Genomic DNA, 15,265 nt, shown 5'->3' with positions numbered 1-15,265 from the left:
TTTCTTTCAATTCAGGCTTCAGCTGGGGTTTGCTATTTAAAATTCAAAACATAGGGAAGATGCTTCAAAAGAAGGAAGTTTTAAGCTTTATTGTGCAAGACTAAGACTGCTGTGCTGCTTTAAGGTCTAGAAGTGTTGTGTGTAATTGTATACCCTGTGAGTGGTCTCATTAGTTTACCTACAACTGTTTTCAGTGTCTACAGTTAAACACATATTCCTGAGTGTTTCTGGAGCTGGAGTGTGCCTGCAAGGCTAACCCAGCATCTCTCTTTCTGGGTGAGATCACTGGAGATTTCTGTGCCAATATGAATTTGTGTGAATTTGCTGGCTTCAGAAAGAGGTTTAATCTGCTTTTATACTTGTTAGTCTTAAACGACATACACAAATTTCTTCCTTTCCTTCTTCCTTTATATGTTTATACTATTTCACGTTCACTTTTAAGAGTGCATGTAATGTGTTAGGCCAGATGATTCAAAACATAGTTTTGGATTTGCTAACGGTACTATTTGCTTTGCTTGGGAGCTTATTTGTCAATAAGTAGTATTGCCTCATCTAAGAAGATATTTGGGTCTTCATTTCTTGTGAAGTTTTTGAGGCTCTCTTTCCCGCTTCTCACCTCTCCACTGCTTCATTCAGGTGTGATCCAGTGCCCAAATAAAAGACATTTGGTTTGACATGTGGCACTGAGGAGGAGCTGACTTGTAACTAATAATGAGTATTTTCTCACACTCTGTCTAGACAGTGAGTCATGTAAATAAAAGGTATCTTTAATAGCATCATCTGATGATATGAAATGTCTTCCAAAGTGTGTATTTCTACAAATACCGAATTACTGATGAGTATAATAAATTGCACTATTGAAAATTGTCAGTATATAATACTGAGATGGGGGAAAGCCTATAGTTTCACTTTTGTCTTGCTTGTAGTGGCAGTAAGTAACTAACAGTGCCAGCACCTGAGCAAGGGTTTCTGGGGGAAATACGCTTCATTATATGTTTTTGTTGGTGTATATTTTCAAACCACCTGTCTTAAGTGGCTGAGTAGAAGCCAAGGAGTTATTATGCCTGGTCACTGAGGACCACTGATTGTTGTGTACAGCAGCCACACTGAGAGAGCAGTCTGAATACTTCTGGTTCTCATGAGGCAAAAAACCCAGACCTATATGGGAACATTTATGCCTGATTTAGCAGCCATAGAGATTTAAAAATTAGAGACTCTAAGTCTTTAGTGATTATATGGGACATTTAGTCTGCTAATTTAGCTGTCTGTGTTAGATGGAACAAGCAGACCTCCTCAGACTGTTCTGATACTTGGTAGTGAGGGAATTTGGCTCCCTTTGCATTCAGTATTATGGGTAGCATCTTGCTCCCTAGACCTGCACATCTGGTCTAATGGAACAGACTGTTTGAAATATCACTTGGAGGAACTGGGGTTTTGGATGGATAAAATGGTGCAGTCTGGTAGAGCAGGGATTTGGGATCTTGATCCACAAAGTGGGGAGCAGCCTGTCCCAGGCTGGCCACCACCACTTTACACCTTACAGGATCTTGACTTGTCCATGACAAATTCCACATTTTAAAATCAAGCAAAGCCAAAAGTATATCCATTACCTTCTTGGTAGTCCCTGTGTCATTTTTTCAGATATACAACCATGGAAAATATCACCTCCTACACTCATATTTTATTCTTTTTGAGCCTAAAGGACTTCTGGCTTGTTATACAAATATAAACAATGCCTCTTAAAAGTACAGCTGTAGTAATTTTTTTGTTTTTTGGCAGAGGAATTAATTCCCTAAACTTACCTGAATTTAAATAAGTTGCTTTCGATTACTTTGTGTAGTCTATATTGGAGACTTCAGTTCCAGCTAAATCTACTGAAATATAGTATCAGTATTCTCTTAGGACTTTTCTATAATGAGTACAGCTATCCTTTACACTTTGTATAAGTGCATTAAAAATAAAGAAGTTTATAATTATTTTGTTTCAGACTTTCAGCATTGTGTAACAAACTGTGGTTTCAAACTGAGAGTATGTTTAGACTGGTTATTAGGAAAAAGTTCTTTACTATGAGAACGATGAGGCATGATGGGAACAGGTTGCCCAGAGAGTCTGTGGGTGCCTCATCCCTGGAAGTGTTCAAGGCCAGGTTGGATGAGGCTCTGAGCAACCTGGTTTAGTAAAAAGGTGTCCCTGTTGATGCAAGGGTGGGGGCTGGAAGAGGATGATCTTGAAGGTCCCCTTCCAACCCAAGTCTTTCTATGATTCTGTTATTTACTGTTAATTTAGGACTGGACAAAGTTTGGATTAAAAACATAAATATACTTCTGGAGACCAAGTTATGAAATTTCAATTGATGCTGTGAGAGAAAAATCTTCTTTCTGGTGGGAAGGATCTGTGCTGTGTGTGGTTAAATATATAAGAGCATGTAAACAATACCAATTAGATTCTGATGGCATTTGTGTTTCTTAGATATCAGTCTGCCTTCATCTGTAGTTTGTCAAATAGTGTGTAAACCTGACAGGGTAGACCTTCCAGGGATGATGGTGCAGAAAGGAAACAAGTTAGTGGTCAGGGAGCCTTTGGGAAAGTACATCTGAAAGCGTGCTGAAGATTCCCTCTGTACAAGTAAAGGGATTGATTGCTAATGTGGAGAGGTGGTCACCTCTGTAGCTTGTCAGGGAGCTGGGGCGTGAGTTTGGCCAGTGGCTGCTCTGGTTGTTCTTCAGTTCTTCATGCCAGAGGCAGAGAGTGCCACTTTGTCACTTCACTTGAGGCTCAGTGTTCAGTGAGCTGGGTTTGGAATAGCAGTAATACTTCCTGTGACATGAAACACGAGAGAACCCCTGAAAACACACAGTTCTTAGTTGGATAGCTTGTCAACAATAAGATCTAGGAAACAATGCAAATGGGAAAATAGTATTTCAATACTGATTATAGGACTGTTGCTTATTAACTGCATTAGTTAATATATAGAGGAATTTTCGTGATGTTTGTTGGGATATTTAGAAGAAATCCACATGGTATTCAGCTTCATTACAGGCCAACTGTTGTGTATTCATCCATGACAAAGAAACTTGTAGACTTTGTTTTCTGGGGGCTTATGGAAACTCAGGGCAGCTGCCACAGTTCGGCCCTTATTTTGCTTGTCTGTTCTTGCTAAGTATTTCATAAACTGTTACAGTGGTAGCAGATCTAGATTTAGGATGCGTTCTTCCCTGCATTCCTGCATTCAAGCAATTATACATAGTAAAGTTTGCAAAGCCAGAAAAGGTGAAGGAGAAAGGAGGCATTTAAAGAAAGGTGCAATTCTGACATGAGCCAGTTTTTATTACATAACTGAAAGTGAATTTATGATAGTTTTGAAACTGTCAAAACATGTCAGATTGTTAAATGAGAGGGAAAAGTTTATTTTTCTATTTCCCCCCCTCTTTAAAAAGGAAATTATATGGTAAGACAAGTTTATTTCTTTCAGGAAAAAATAATCTCTCCAAGCAAAGCAAGCCATGACCTTTTTGTCTTAATTCTGAGATTGAACTCATGCATTGCTTATTTTATAATATGTGTAATTATCTGGCCTTCAGCTGCTCAGCCAGGAGTGTGGGACGAAGTTTTTTGCCAGTCAGAACCTCTCACCATAGAGGACTGAAATCAGATAGAATGCTTCTGCATTTGTGGTTCATTGTCATGATTGTTGTGCTTTATATCATCCACAAGCTCTACGAAAACTAGGAGACAGTAGCACAAAAATCCCTTTCAGCTTTTGGGAGACAGAGAAGATTATATTATGCTCAAGCTTATTTTAGCACAGCTGAAGAAAACTCTTATAACTTGGCCTCAGATAACTTCAGTGAACTCCCAGGATACAGAATTTCTTCTAGCTATTGCATATTAAATGAGCATAAATGGGTAAATTGAGTGTGCTTTCATTTATTCTGAAGAATAGCTGGTGATATGAATTGTTCAACTATCTGAGCAGAGGAGAACGAAGATAAGACTGCAACAAAATTGCGATATTGCTCATGCAAAAGGGTCATCTTCAATATGTGAGCTTCATACCCAGCATGCTAAAGAAGCATTGAAATGTTATGTCATCTGAAAACTTTGCTGTTCATATCCATCAGTCACTTCATGCAGATTCTGATTCCTGGTAAATAAATCTTGCAGAGGTAATGTTCTGTGACAAAAGACACAGTCTGAGCTGATCTCTGATACTGCATTCCTGCAAATCACCTGGAAGTAAAAGTTCTCTACTGGGGAACTGGAAACCCAGTGATGTTTCCTTTCTAGGCAATAACGTGACTGCATCTGGTGCTGAGAGAAAGTTATTGTCTGTATTATGCCTGTTTGAGATCACTGTGTATCCATTGGGTTCAGATCCTTATTTATTTATCAAGAAGAAGACAAAAGGACCGAGAGGTGAATGGAATGAAGACTCAAACAAATCCCAGGCATGCTTGGCAGGGAGAGGGTCTGCAGTGGTGCTGTCATGTCATGTTTTATGGCTGCATTGTATGACTTGCAGGTTTCCCCAGGGGTTCAGTGCATGGAGTGGGTGGGATTTACCAGATATGTAGGCTTATACCATACATTCTCAAATGAGTTCTTTTCAACCAAGACAACCTTGTAATATTGCTCTGCTTGGTGTAGCAGCGGGTTTGAGGGTCATGAGTTGTGGGTCTCCTCAAACACTGCCCATTACTAATGGTGCTGTTTGGCTTGGCCACATCTGAAGGAGAAGTTCTTACTGGCTGCAACATGATAGCATTATGGATGGAAGAACTATGGGATTTGTCCCCCTAGGTTTGACTTGTGGTTGTCTGACTTCAGGTTCATCACCACTGTGATTCACAGTCTGTGGTTACCTGCTTGCAAATTCCCTGCCACCCCTCTCAAAATAATGAAAATTAGTCCAACGTGTCTAAGAAACCATCAGTATTAAATCCTTCAGATTCAGGTCTCGATTCCTGTAACCTGGGTGGTGGAGGCAGGTTCTAATCCCTTGTGTCATATGAGGGGCTTGCTTTTTGTATGAGTTTAAAGGAAACAAGACAATGGACTCTTTTACTTTAGCAAGTTTTATTTTTATTTTTTCAATGTTGGCACCAAAGTAGAAAGTACTGTACAATCAATATCAAGCATCTTTTAAGAATCTTTCATGCCTGAGTATACATCTGGAACTGTTTGCACTAACTAAAAGTAAAATAAATGCCACAGCGTATTATACCACAATTTTTTTTCATTTAAAAAAGGAAATTGAAAACACACCACTCCTAGAAATGCTTGACATTGAATTGGCTATTGAAATGGTATCAGTAAAGTATTTATATATTCCATATTTTGTTCCATACATCAGCTTTCCTTGATGCGTTAGACTTGGAAGTGTGCCATGTGCGCTGAAATGTTGCCATTTATGAAAGACCGCCTTGTTTTAAAAATTGACTAAATTTTGTAGGGTACAGGAAGCAAAGTAAATCAGTTTGAATGCAGGCACATCTCTCTCTGCCCCAGCTCCTGCATTCTTTGTCTCTTCCTTGTTTGGTTCAGAAGCTGACTGTGCTTACAGTAAATATCAGTGTTCACCTAGCAGCTAAATATAGTGATAAAAATAACCTCTTCCGTAAAAACTGAATGAATGACAAGAACGGTATAGTTCCATGAACCAAGAAATCCACAAAAGAAATACCATAATTTAAAGTTGGTTTTACAACATTCTCTAATTTTAAATGAAGCAAAATACTTCTGTGGTTAAATCACAGTTCTCCACTCTATGCTGTAAAGTAGATTCAAGAATGTGTATTTCAAAATGTTTTGCTTGGGTTTGTTTTTAAATAAAAAAATATAATCCAAAGCAAATGCAATAGATCTCTGCATACTTGAAACATGTTTTCTGAATTTATTCTAAGTCTCTCGCTGCTCCAGAGGGTTGTGTGTATGGATTAGGACTAGACCATTATTTCACCATCTTTCTCCATCCTGAACTGATTGCAGCAAACACTACAGAATGAGTTGCAGATGTCTCCTTTTCCTTCCAGTTTGGAGGACCTCTGGTTTCAGTCGCATTTGATCTGAACTGGGCTAAGGAGAAGAGGTCTGTCATTGTTTAAAGGGATTCAGTGGAAGAAATTGTTGCACCTGAAAGAATTTACTCCCTCTGTATGTACGGGCTGTGCTTTTAAACGTGGGATGCTGCCTGTATGAAACTTTCTGGTGTGTCCCTCCTAATTCAGGATTCTTGTTTGAAATGTCAGGGTCCATCTGAAGAAAAAGATAGCTGGAACTAGCTTTGCAAGTGGGGAGTTTGATTTGACTCAAGAGGATAAACATGTTTTTGAATTCAAGAAATTGAGCAATTTTAAGACATGGTGAAAATTCTTGTGAATTTCAGGCGAAATTCAATGTATATGTCTCTCTGTATTGTAAAACTGGAGAAATGTACGTGAAATCTTACACAGGCAGGTTTTGATATGTTAAAATTAGAGTTTTTCCTCTTGAGGGATTTTTTCTTCCCCTACCAAACCCTCATTACCTCTGAATGTACAAATAGCAGAATATCCACTGAGAGTTTGTATGAAATGTCTATACATTAAAAGCCTTGTGAAATATCATATCTTGGAGGAAATTGGCTTGTGAATATGATTGAAATACCATTTGTCCTTAGCTTTCATATCATCAGGCTGTTTTTCAACCATTACAGTAAAAAGTGTTGGTTGTTAGGTTTATTGTTTATGTTAATTAAAAAGTAAACAGTGATTTGTAGAAGCTGGAGTTGTAGGCCAAGTGTTAGACACGAAAAGCTTCAGGAGTTCAGATTAGGAGAACTGTTAATGCATTTATCACTGGTGGCTCTGATTTGTGGGTGGTGGGACAGTGGTAGGTGCTGTAGACAGGTTGTCCCAGTCCCATCATTCCCTCAGAGTTCAGGAAGCTGTATGAAAAGGCAAGGAACAGGTAAACAGTAGCAGTAAGAGCAGAATGACTCCCACAGGGATTTTGTTATTTAAGAGGGTGGAATAGAGAATTGTAAAGGCTGGGTGGTGTGATGGTGTCATGCAAGCATGTGGAAGAGCTTTGCATTTTGCATTGTACTTCTTCAAAAGCCGTTTTTCCCCACCCCCATGGAGAATCTCTGTTCTGACAAAATAATCCTGTACTCTGGTAAGAAATGTTTTGGGGTGTGCTTGAAAGGAGCCTTAGTACCTCAAAGAAGGCAGGACTAGGGAACTTACAGACAGAGAGAAAATCTGCCTGCCTGCAATCATACAATAGGAGAGTAGGTTTAGGGCTTTGCAAGGGAGAGAGAGAGGTAATGAAAAGGTGAGTGGTATGTTAAGTGCGTTTGTGTTAATCCCTAAGAGGTCCAAAGAAAGGTAATTGGGAAAATCAAACCTAATGTTATTAGATTTAGATGAGAAGTACAGGAGTCTATGGATAAGTTCAGCAATCTGCAGACTGGGTGGCAAACTGTTGGAGGTAGTAAAAACCTTTTGGATCATAATAGAGTGGCAACCTGAAACTCGAGGGCAAAACCAACACGCCATTTCCCACTACCGTGTTCAATTTAAGTAGCAAAACACTGCCAGCTTTTTGGGAAAGTCTCCCTCCTCTGATCTGAGGTTTCTGATCAAACCTGAACTTTGAAATGCAGTGAAGGAAGGGAGGGAGCAGGAGCAGTGCGGTTGGTTACAGCTCAGGATCGCTTTCAGTTATCACCAGCTGAATTGGAGGATACAGGCTGTGCCTGCTTGCAGCGAGCAGCAGTCTGTTAGAGGAGCTCGATTTCTCTCACTCCTTCTTCCACCCACCTCCATCTCCTCTGTGCCTGTGTCTGCGTTCCCACATGCTTCAAATCTGTGTACCTGGACTGCCTTCCTTAACAGTTCAATGTGAGTGTTAGCAGAATGAAAACCAGATGGACCAGCAGTTCCCACTGTTATCTCCCCACCAGCTCTGGCAAGCCTCCCTTTCTCTCTCCTTTCTTGGCATGGGAGAAATATTTGCCTTTATTTAGGAGGGCTTGGGCTCACTGCTGTGCCTCTTTCCCTCTGTTGCAACATGAGCTGAAAGCTATTTATTCCCTTGTTGCTGAGGTTGGTTGAGGTGAGTGCAAGATGGATTCGGCTATTAAGGAAGCAATTAACATTTCAAGATGAGTTTTCATAGTTCTTGATAAGAAATTAATGGCTTATTGAAGATAGAGATTTAACTGTTTTAGTATAGTGATATGGAAAGGAAATACGTATAGAATTTGTTTAGAAACCTCTTTTTGTTTTCCAGCGTGTAATAATTTATTGTTGCTTGATTTGAAAATCATACCTCACTTACCTATGTAACAACCTTAATATTTAAGGTAATCATTGTGATTACTCTTCCCTCCACAGCTGAGGTTTACTAACCTTAAATCAACACCACAAATCCTACAAAATTGTATCTCTATTCCCCTCATCCTATTCTGGGAGTGTTTCACTGCTCGTCTTCCCCAAACTTGTCTCTAAATTCTATATGAAATTACTCCCTTTCCCTGAGAGCTGAAACATTGCCTGTAGGCATTTCAACAAAGGTAGAAGATGGCTTTTGTAATTGAAGTACCTGACATGCTGCACCTCTGGGACTTACTACTTACTTCCTCAGTTTCTTCAATTTCAGACAGAGAAAGATTGCTATCTGTTATGTGTTGTTAACTTTTTTGGGGAACGTGGGGGCTGGTTTTTCCTCCTCCCCCTAGCTCCCCCTTCCCTATTTTTTTTTTAAATAACTTTCTTATATTTAACTTTTCTGATAATTAAGTGTTTTGAGGCTCTTTTAAACATGTTTTTTGTTAAATTTATGCATTGCATTGAGTTTCTGTTATTGTCTCTCAGAGTAAATTTCAGATATGATTATTTCATTGAAGTTAGTATGTTGCTAATAAGAACAAGGAATTGTGTCACAAAGTGAAGTGACAGAATTTATAGAATGTGACATGTCTTGAATTAAAACCTCAGTCTTACGTGCTTGCCCATTAGCAGTGACACTTACTTGCTGTACAGAATAGTTTTGTGGAGCTCAGGAAGACTTCTGTTGGGCTGTGTATCAATAAATAGCCCTGACTCCCCAAGGAAGGACTGAAGAATTTGACTTATTCCCATTAAAAGCTAAATATCATCATACTTAACTTTTTTCAAGATGGCTTGCTAAACTCCTGGCATGAGTGAGAAAGTCTTAATTTTGCCTTCAGCTGGTAAATTTTGCTGTGTTTTGCTCATCCTTAATAAATGAAACATATGGGCTTGGATGGTTTAAAAAAAACAACTTAAGGTAGTGTCATTCAGAAAGATGAGTGCACTTCTGTAGCTTTTATATCATGTGTGTTGTATATTTAGATCTTCAGTTGCAAGAGAAGTGTTAAGTTTTCTTTCTGGTTTTGCCTTATGTTTGTTTTGTTTTCTTGGGGAGATATGTTCCTGCTTATCTTGCAGGTTTTGAGCATTAAAAGTTGTTCTTTATATGTGAAGGTACAAACGTGCATGCATATTTGAAAATAATTGTATGTATATGAGATGATTGACATACAATTTTGGCATGTTGTGTTTATTTTTCTGGTGAATACGAAAATAACCAGGGGCACTGTGGTAAAGTGATCCAGGGGGTGTGTGTATTTAACCGAAGTTTAACATAAGATTACAAAAAGAAGCAATGGAGAAGGCAGCAGGTGATACAAAGAAGAGACATGAAGAGAGCTGGCTTCAACTGATATTCCACCCAATATCTCACCTGTACTAAAGAACTTCAGGTGGAAGAGATGTCATAAGGGGATTTATTATCTTCCTGTCCCTTCATCTGTTTTTTCTTCCTGGCTAACATGAGAGCCTTGAAGGGAGGTGGCATTATTGCAGCTCCAGGAGTGCTTGGGAGGTAGCATCTGCACATGCTAGAAATAAAAACAAAAGATAATGCAGCACTGCTACAAATGAGGTCTTACCATCTGTGTTGCACCTTCTTAAGTAAGGTTTAGATGATGCAATTTGGGAAGAGCACACTGAGTAGATGATCAGGTGTAATCTTTCACAGCAGATGCTGAAATGACTCACTTCTTGCATTAGCTTTTAAGTTTTTGTCAGAGGGGGTGTGCTCGGGGAAATAAACCAGTGTGTTCCTGTGGTGTGTGTTGCAGATCGCACTGAGAAGCATTCCACAATGCCAGACTCACCTGTGGATGTGAAGACACAATCCAGGCTGACGCCTCCAACCATGCCACCTCCTCCCACTACCCAAGGAGCTCCAAGAACCAGTTCATTTACGCCCACAACGTGTAATTAGTCTTATTTTCTTCCTTTTCTTCCATCTTCTTTCTATTCTTTCTGTTTGGTGTGTCAGAAACCAAAATAGGTGGAGGGAAATCTGCATGAAGTGGCAGGAGCGTCATTTGATTGTATTGGGTTAAACTAATTAAACAAAACAAAGTTCACAACAGATTAATGCATCTTTATTAAGATATTAAGGTATTAAGATATTCAGCTCAGGGTTGTGTTGTTATTTCATTGACCATTTGGTCAATGAAAGTATCAGAGAGTATCAAAGAGCAGTGAGCATTGGCTTCCCATGTGCTTAATGCTCAGGTTAGCCCTCTTGTGAGAAGGACAGAAAACCTTCTTCTCTTACATGCCATTATGTTGTTTAAATGATCCCATTCTCTTTTGTATAGAAACTTCAGGCAGTTTGTTTTTTGTTTTTAAAGTGGAGATAATTCATAATGATAAAATACTAATCTTCCTCCTGCTAATGTTTCAGTGAAGAATTCTGGTTTCAGTGCTATATAATGTCTAGTTAATATTGGTATAAAACCAAAATTAAAGTCCTTTCATAATTTTTATCTAGAGGTTTCTAGTCTGTTACCACTTCTCTAAATCACTTAGAACTGCATCTCTCTTTCAGCTTATTGATGTAAACATGTAACAAAGTCTACTATTCTTGATGTATGCTGCATTCATATCAGCGTAACTGAGATTTGAATCTGGCACGTTGTCTGGACTATTCTTTTCACAGCCATGAAATGATACACATTTCTCATACTAAGATTTAGCTGCAAATTTTTTTGTCTCTTTTATACTGCCTTGTAATAGTATAAACATGAGAATGTGTTTACATTTCACGTTTTAAATAAAACATTTTTAGAACAGTAGAATACATATGCCTAAACAGAATGAAGACTGCATCTTCTATTTGTCTTGCCTATGTCTGTTTTAGTCCCTTTCTCTCTGTTAAATGCCTTATTTAAAATGCACCTCTATGCAGAAGGCCAGCTGGAGGCCTTTGTACTACTTATCCCAGGGAGCCCTGTCCTGACAATTTATGTCGAACTTAAACAGTGAGGAGGGTTTGTGCCAGCTATTCACATAAACTCACTTTTAACCCAGTGACCCTGATCCTGCGAAGATTTGTCTGTTTTGCTTAACTCCAGCACCTGAATCATCCTGGATGGAGCTTCACACTGGAGCTGCTTCAGTCTGAAGTTAAATTGTTTCTAGGTTTTTGCAGGATCTGGTTCTTGCAGATTAAGCTTTCCAGTGTGATGCCCTGCCAAAAATTCAAGATGATCTTTGGCAATCATAAAAGGAATATGGCAATGTTCTTTAATCACACTTACAGTCCTCACAAGGCTTCTGGATGTTTGTTTATTTGATTGAGTTCAGCACTTTGGAAGGTGTTTGAACCACAGCTTGATTATTGGGACTCCATATTTGAAGACTAAAAGTAAAAAAAACCCCTGATTTTACCCTGTCACATTTTGGAGTTTGGCCTTAACTGTTCCAGTTTGTGCAATAAACAGTCACTTTTGTCAGAGTTTCTGTTACATTTATTATTGCTACAGCAGGAATGCCTGCAGGCCAGAAAGATCTGACTTGTTTTCTGGTCTAGAATATCTTTGTTTTCTTTGGTTTAGATGATTAAAAATTTTTGACGTGTTGTAGTTTGAAATTTTAAATGCTAAATTCTTTTGGATTAGCAACATGGTTTTGTTTCAGAAATTATGCACAACTTTGCCAATTGGCAAATTCAGATATTATAAGGAAAGCACTGAAATCATGGGACTATTTCTGTACTTGTTTTGTTGTGGGAGGAATCTTTACCAGCCTTTCTTCTCCCTGTATCTATCCTAGTAAGGAACTCCACACTTCTCTGCTTTCTTCATCATAGCCCCAACACCCTCTGCCTAGAGCAGCCCCTTACGGGTGACAGAGTTGTTGGGTGGGGTCAGGGTAGATCAGCAGGATATGTTGCTATTCTCCCCAGCCCCCATTTACTAAGTTCCTGGTTGGATGACTTTTGGCTATGTGAGCTTCTTGCAATCACAACGAATTTGTTTACTCAAATACCTCACCCCACTGCAGCACTCAGAGCATGGCCTGGAGCCCCACGGGGAGCTGAACTTGTTGAGGCCAGCTCCTTTCCATTTCTGCTTTTTCCAATTCTTGTTCTCACTAGCCCATGCAGCCAGAACAGGCAATCAAAACCTAGGATAAAACACAAACAGAGGCTGGATAACAATTTACATAGCTTTTTCTGTAGTGCCTCTGGAAGGCAGTGACTAGGGCAACAAAAACTTCAAAGGTTTGTGGCCGTGATTTAAATATAGTAATAGGATAGTGGTTTATATCTAGTAGTAGGTGTCCACCCTGAAAAAGGACTTCTGGTTAAAGATAAGGACAATTGATGAAGAAAATGAGATGAGAATGGGATATTTGGCTTCAGAGAGGCTGGTCATTGAGAAGCATTGAAAGCATTTAAAATATTTAAAGTATTTAAAGTTTCTAGCTTGCCCTGGTTTTGCTTTTAAATAGGAAACAAGTTAAACTAATATTCCTATGCATTTTTGATTGTAGACAAGTTCCTGATTTTTTATGGTTTTTTTGGAGGGGTTCTGAGTGATTCCCAAAGAAAAAATCAGACATTTTGGGCCATTGAGTGCAGCTGCTGCTGGGTACAGTCACATGCTGCATGCCCACACCTGCCAATGCACTGGTACACTTGTATTTCTAGGGAGCCATCCTTTTTCTCGCTGTTTGCTGTCATTTTAGCAAATCAGACTCAACCTCAACAGCATGTGTTTTGAGTGTTGCTCTCCAACTAATCTGAGTGGAAAAGGATGTCCTCAGTTTGATTCTCTGCTCTCTTCTAGAGTATGGATAAGAACCAAACTGAAATTGCTGCCAAAAACTCTTTATTGTCTTCAGTATGTCTGCATGCATCTCGTTGCCATAAATTTTCAATGCTTAGTACTTCATATAGTTATTTTCACAGCAACCTTGCTGTGAGGAAAGAGGGAAATGCTTTCTTATCCTTTTTAGAGATAAGATGCTGGCACGTGAAAGCAGAGAGATTTGCTCATGGTCTCTGAGAAGTCTTCTGAAGTCGAGCTTCGTGCCCTTGCTGCGAGGCTTCAGGACATAGGGAGCATTGGCAGCATTTGTACCTGCACAGACAACTTTGCGTGCTCCATATGTTAGCAGCTAGGAAATCTGTATTGGAAAAAATAACCTTCTCATTGGGTGGTGTAAGGTTAAAACGTGAAAGTCCTGTTTTATAAACACAGCTGTCAGTTGTGTGTACAAAACACAAGTAAAAATATTCAGAGATAAACTGAGGCTTCATGAAATATGTCTCCAGGTTTTTTTCTACCCCAAAGAGCAATTTTTTTTTTTTTTTGGTCTTCAAACATACATGCACTCATGGTTTTTATCTATCCATTTCCCTCTCTCTCTTTTTAAAATCCTCTGACAAAGGGCTGGTATTCAAATTATGCTTTTCAGGTCCAGGAGCATTTTGAAGGGGCTGTGTGAGAGGCAGCTGCTATTATTTCCAATCCTTACAACATTCAGCACCAGCTACTGGGAAATAGATATAAACTGCAGACTGTCGCTCTATCTAAAGGCTAATTATCTTTGATTGTGCAACTTAATTAATTCTGAGGTCAAGTGCAGAAAACATAAGCTGATGGATTTTCCCCTGTCTCCTTTTCTCTCTATCTCTTCCCCAACCCCAATCTTTATTTTATCCTCTGTCTCTTTTTCTTTCAGTAACCAATGGCACTAGCCATTCACCAACAGCGTTAAATGGAGCTCCGTCTCCTCCTAATGGCTTTAGCAATGGGCCATCCTCTTCCTCTTCCTCTTCTCTGGCTAACCAGCAGTTACCGCCAGCTTGTGGAGCTAGGCAGCTCAGCAAACTGAAGAGATTTCTTACAACCTTACAGCAGTTTGGCAATGACATTTCACCAGAGATTGGGGAGAGAGTGCGTACCCTTGTGCTAGGACTTGTGGTAAGCAAGTATTTTTTCTGCTCTTTTCCCTCTTCCTTGCTTGATGTGTTTATTTTATAAATGAGGGGTCACATGCACTGCATTCATTGTACTTCAGGGATACCAAACATGCAAGAGTGAAGCTCCAGCTCTTGCTGAAAGAGCTTACATGAGTAGCCTGACTAGCTTCCCACAAGTGGCAGCTATTCTCTACTAAGTATAGCCTTGACTGGTTTTGCCAGTATATTGTTATGGTGTAATGGGGTGAGAGGGTTTTCATTCCATACTGGCAGTACCCCTAATGCAGACGTACCTTGAATCCTGTGATGTAGTAAAATATGGTTTGACTTGCCTAGTTTAGTTGGATGGGGAAAGGAGAGAGCCCAATATATATAGTGCCAATGGTTAAAAGGGAGAGCTGAGTATATTTGGACTGCAGTTATGCAGTGCAAAACCCTTTCTCAGTATCATTGGACCAAACAATTATTAACCCAATGAGGCACTGCTGCTTCCTAAGTTGCTTTATTGATAAGGTTGTCTCTATGTGAGAGTATGGCTTAATGAAAATTTCAGCTCTTTCTTACCTATGTCTGTCAACTTGGGCTGCCCTTTTACATGCAAACTGTGAAATCTGGCCCAGGATTCTTTTTCCTCCCAGTGAAGTCTTCTCTCTGCCAGACATTTTTGTATCCCATGTATTTCCTTCAGCCATAATTGAATGTACTGGGGAAGATGCTATTGTGATGCTCTAATTTACATCTGTTCTGAGCAGCTGCAGTTGCCATTGATTTCATTTGGAGCAGAGACTGACAGCACTGTTTAGCACTAAGGCTGAGGGGTGACATCACAATCTTTGCTTGCATCTTCACAAACCCCTACCTGACAGCAGTGGATGCCCCTTCACTTGGTTCTATGTCAAAGGGAAGTTTAAAATAGGCATATAAGATTAGTAACACTTGCTCTCCGTTTGTTTCCACATTCAAAATACAT

General features: G+C 39.4%; 1 protein-coding gene across 6 annotated transcripts in view; it reads left to right on the top strand.

Moving 5' to 3' along the window:
• Positions 1 to 15,265, top strand: part of RUNX1T1 (RUNX1 partner transcriptional co-repressor 1) — a 111,538-nt gene that overhangs the window by 53,186 nt on the left and 43,087 nt on the right. For all 6 annotated transcript variants that reach the window (XM_014890738.2, XM_014890735.2, XM_014890734.2 and 3 more), the window contains 2 exons: positions 10,151 to 10,288; positions 14,055 to 14,296. In XM_014890738.2, coding sequence (XP_014746224.1) covers positions 10,151 to 10,288; positions 14,055 to 14,296 — 380 coding nt within the window. The remainder of the gene's footprint in view (positions 1 to 10,150; positions 10,289 to 14,054; positions 14,297 to 15,265) is intronic.

This window comes from Sturnus vulgaris, chromosome 1 (genome assembly GCF_052056855.1).
Source record: "Sturnus vulgaris isolate bStuVul1 chromosome 1, bStuVul1.hap1, whole genome shotgun sequence".
Classification (NCBI taxonomy): Eukaryota; Metazoa; Chordata; class Aves; order Passeriformes; family Sturnidae; genus Sturnus; species Sturnus vulgaris.
This window is presented reverse-complemented; position numbering and strand designations above follow the sequence as displayed.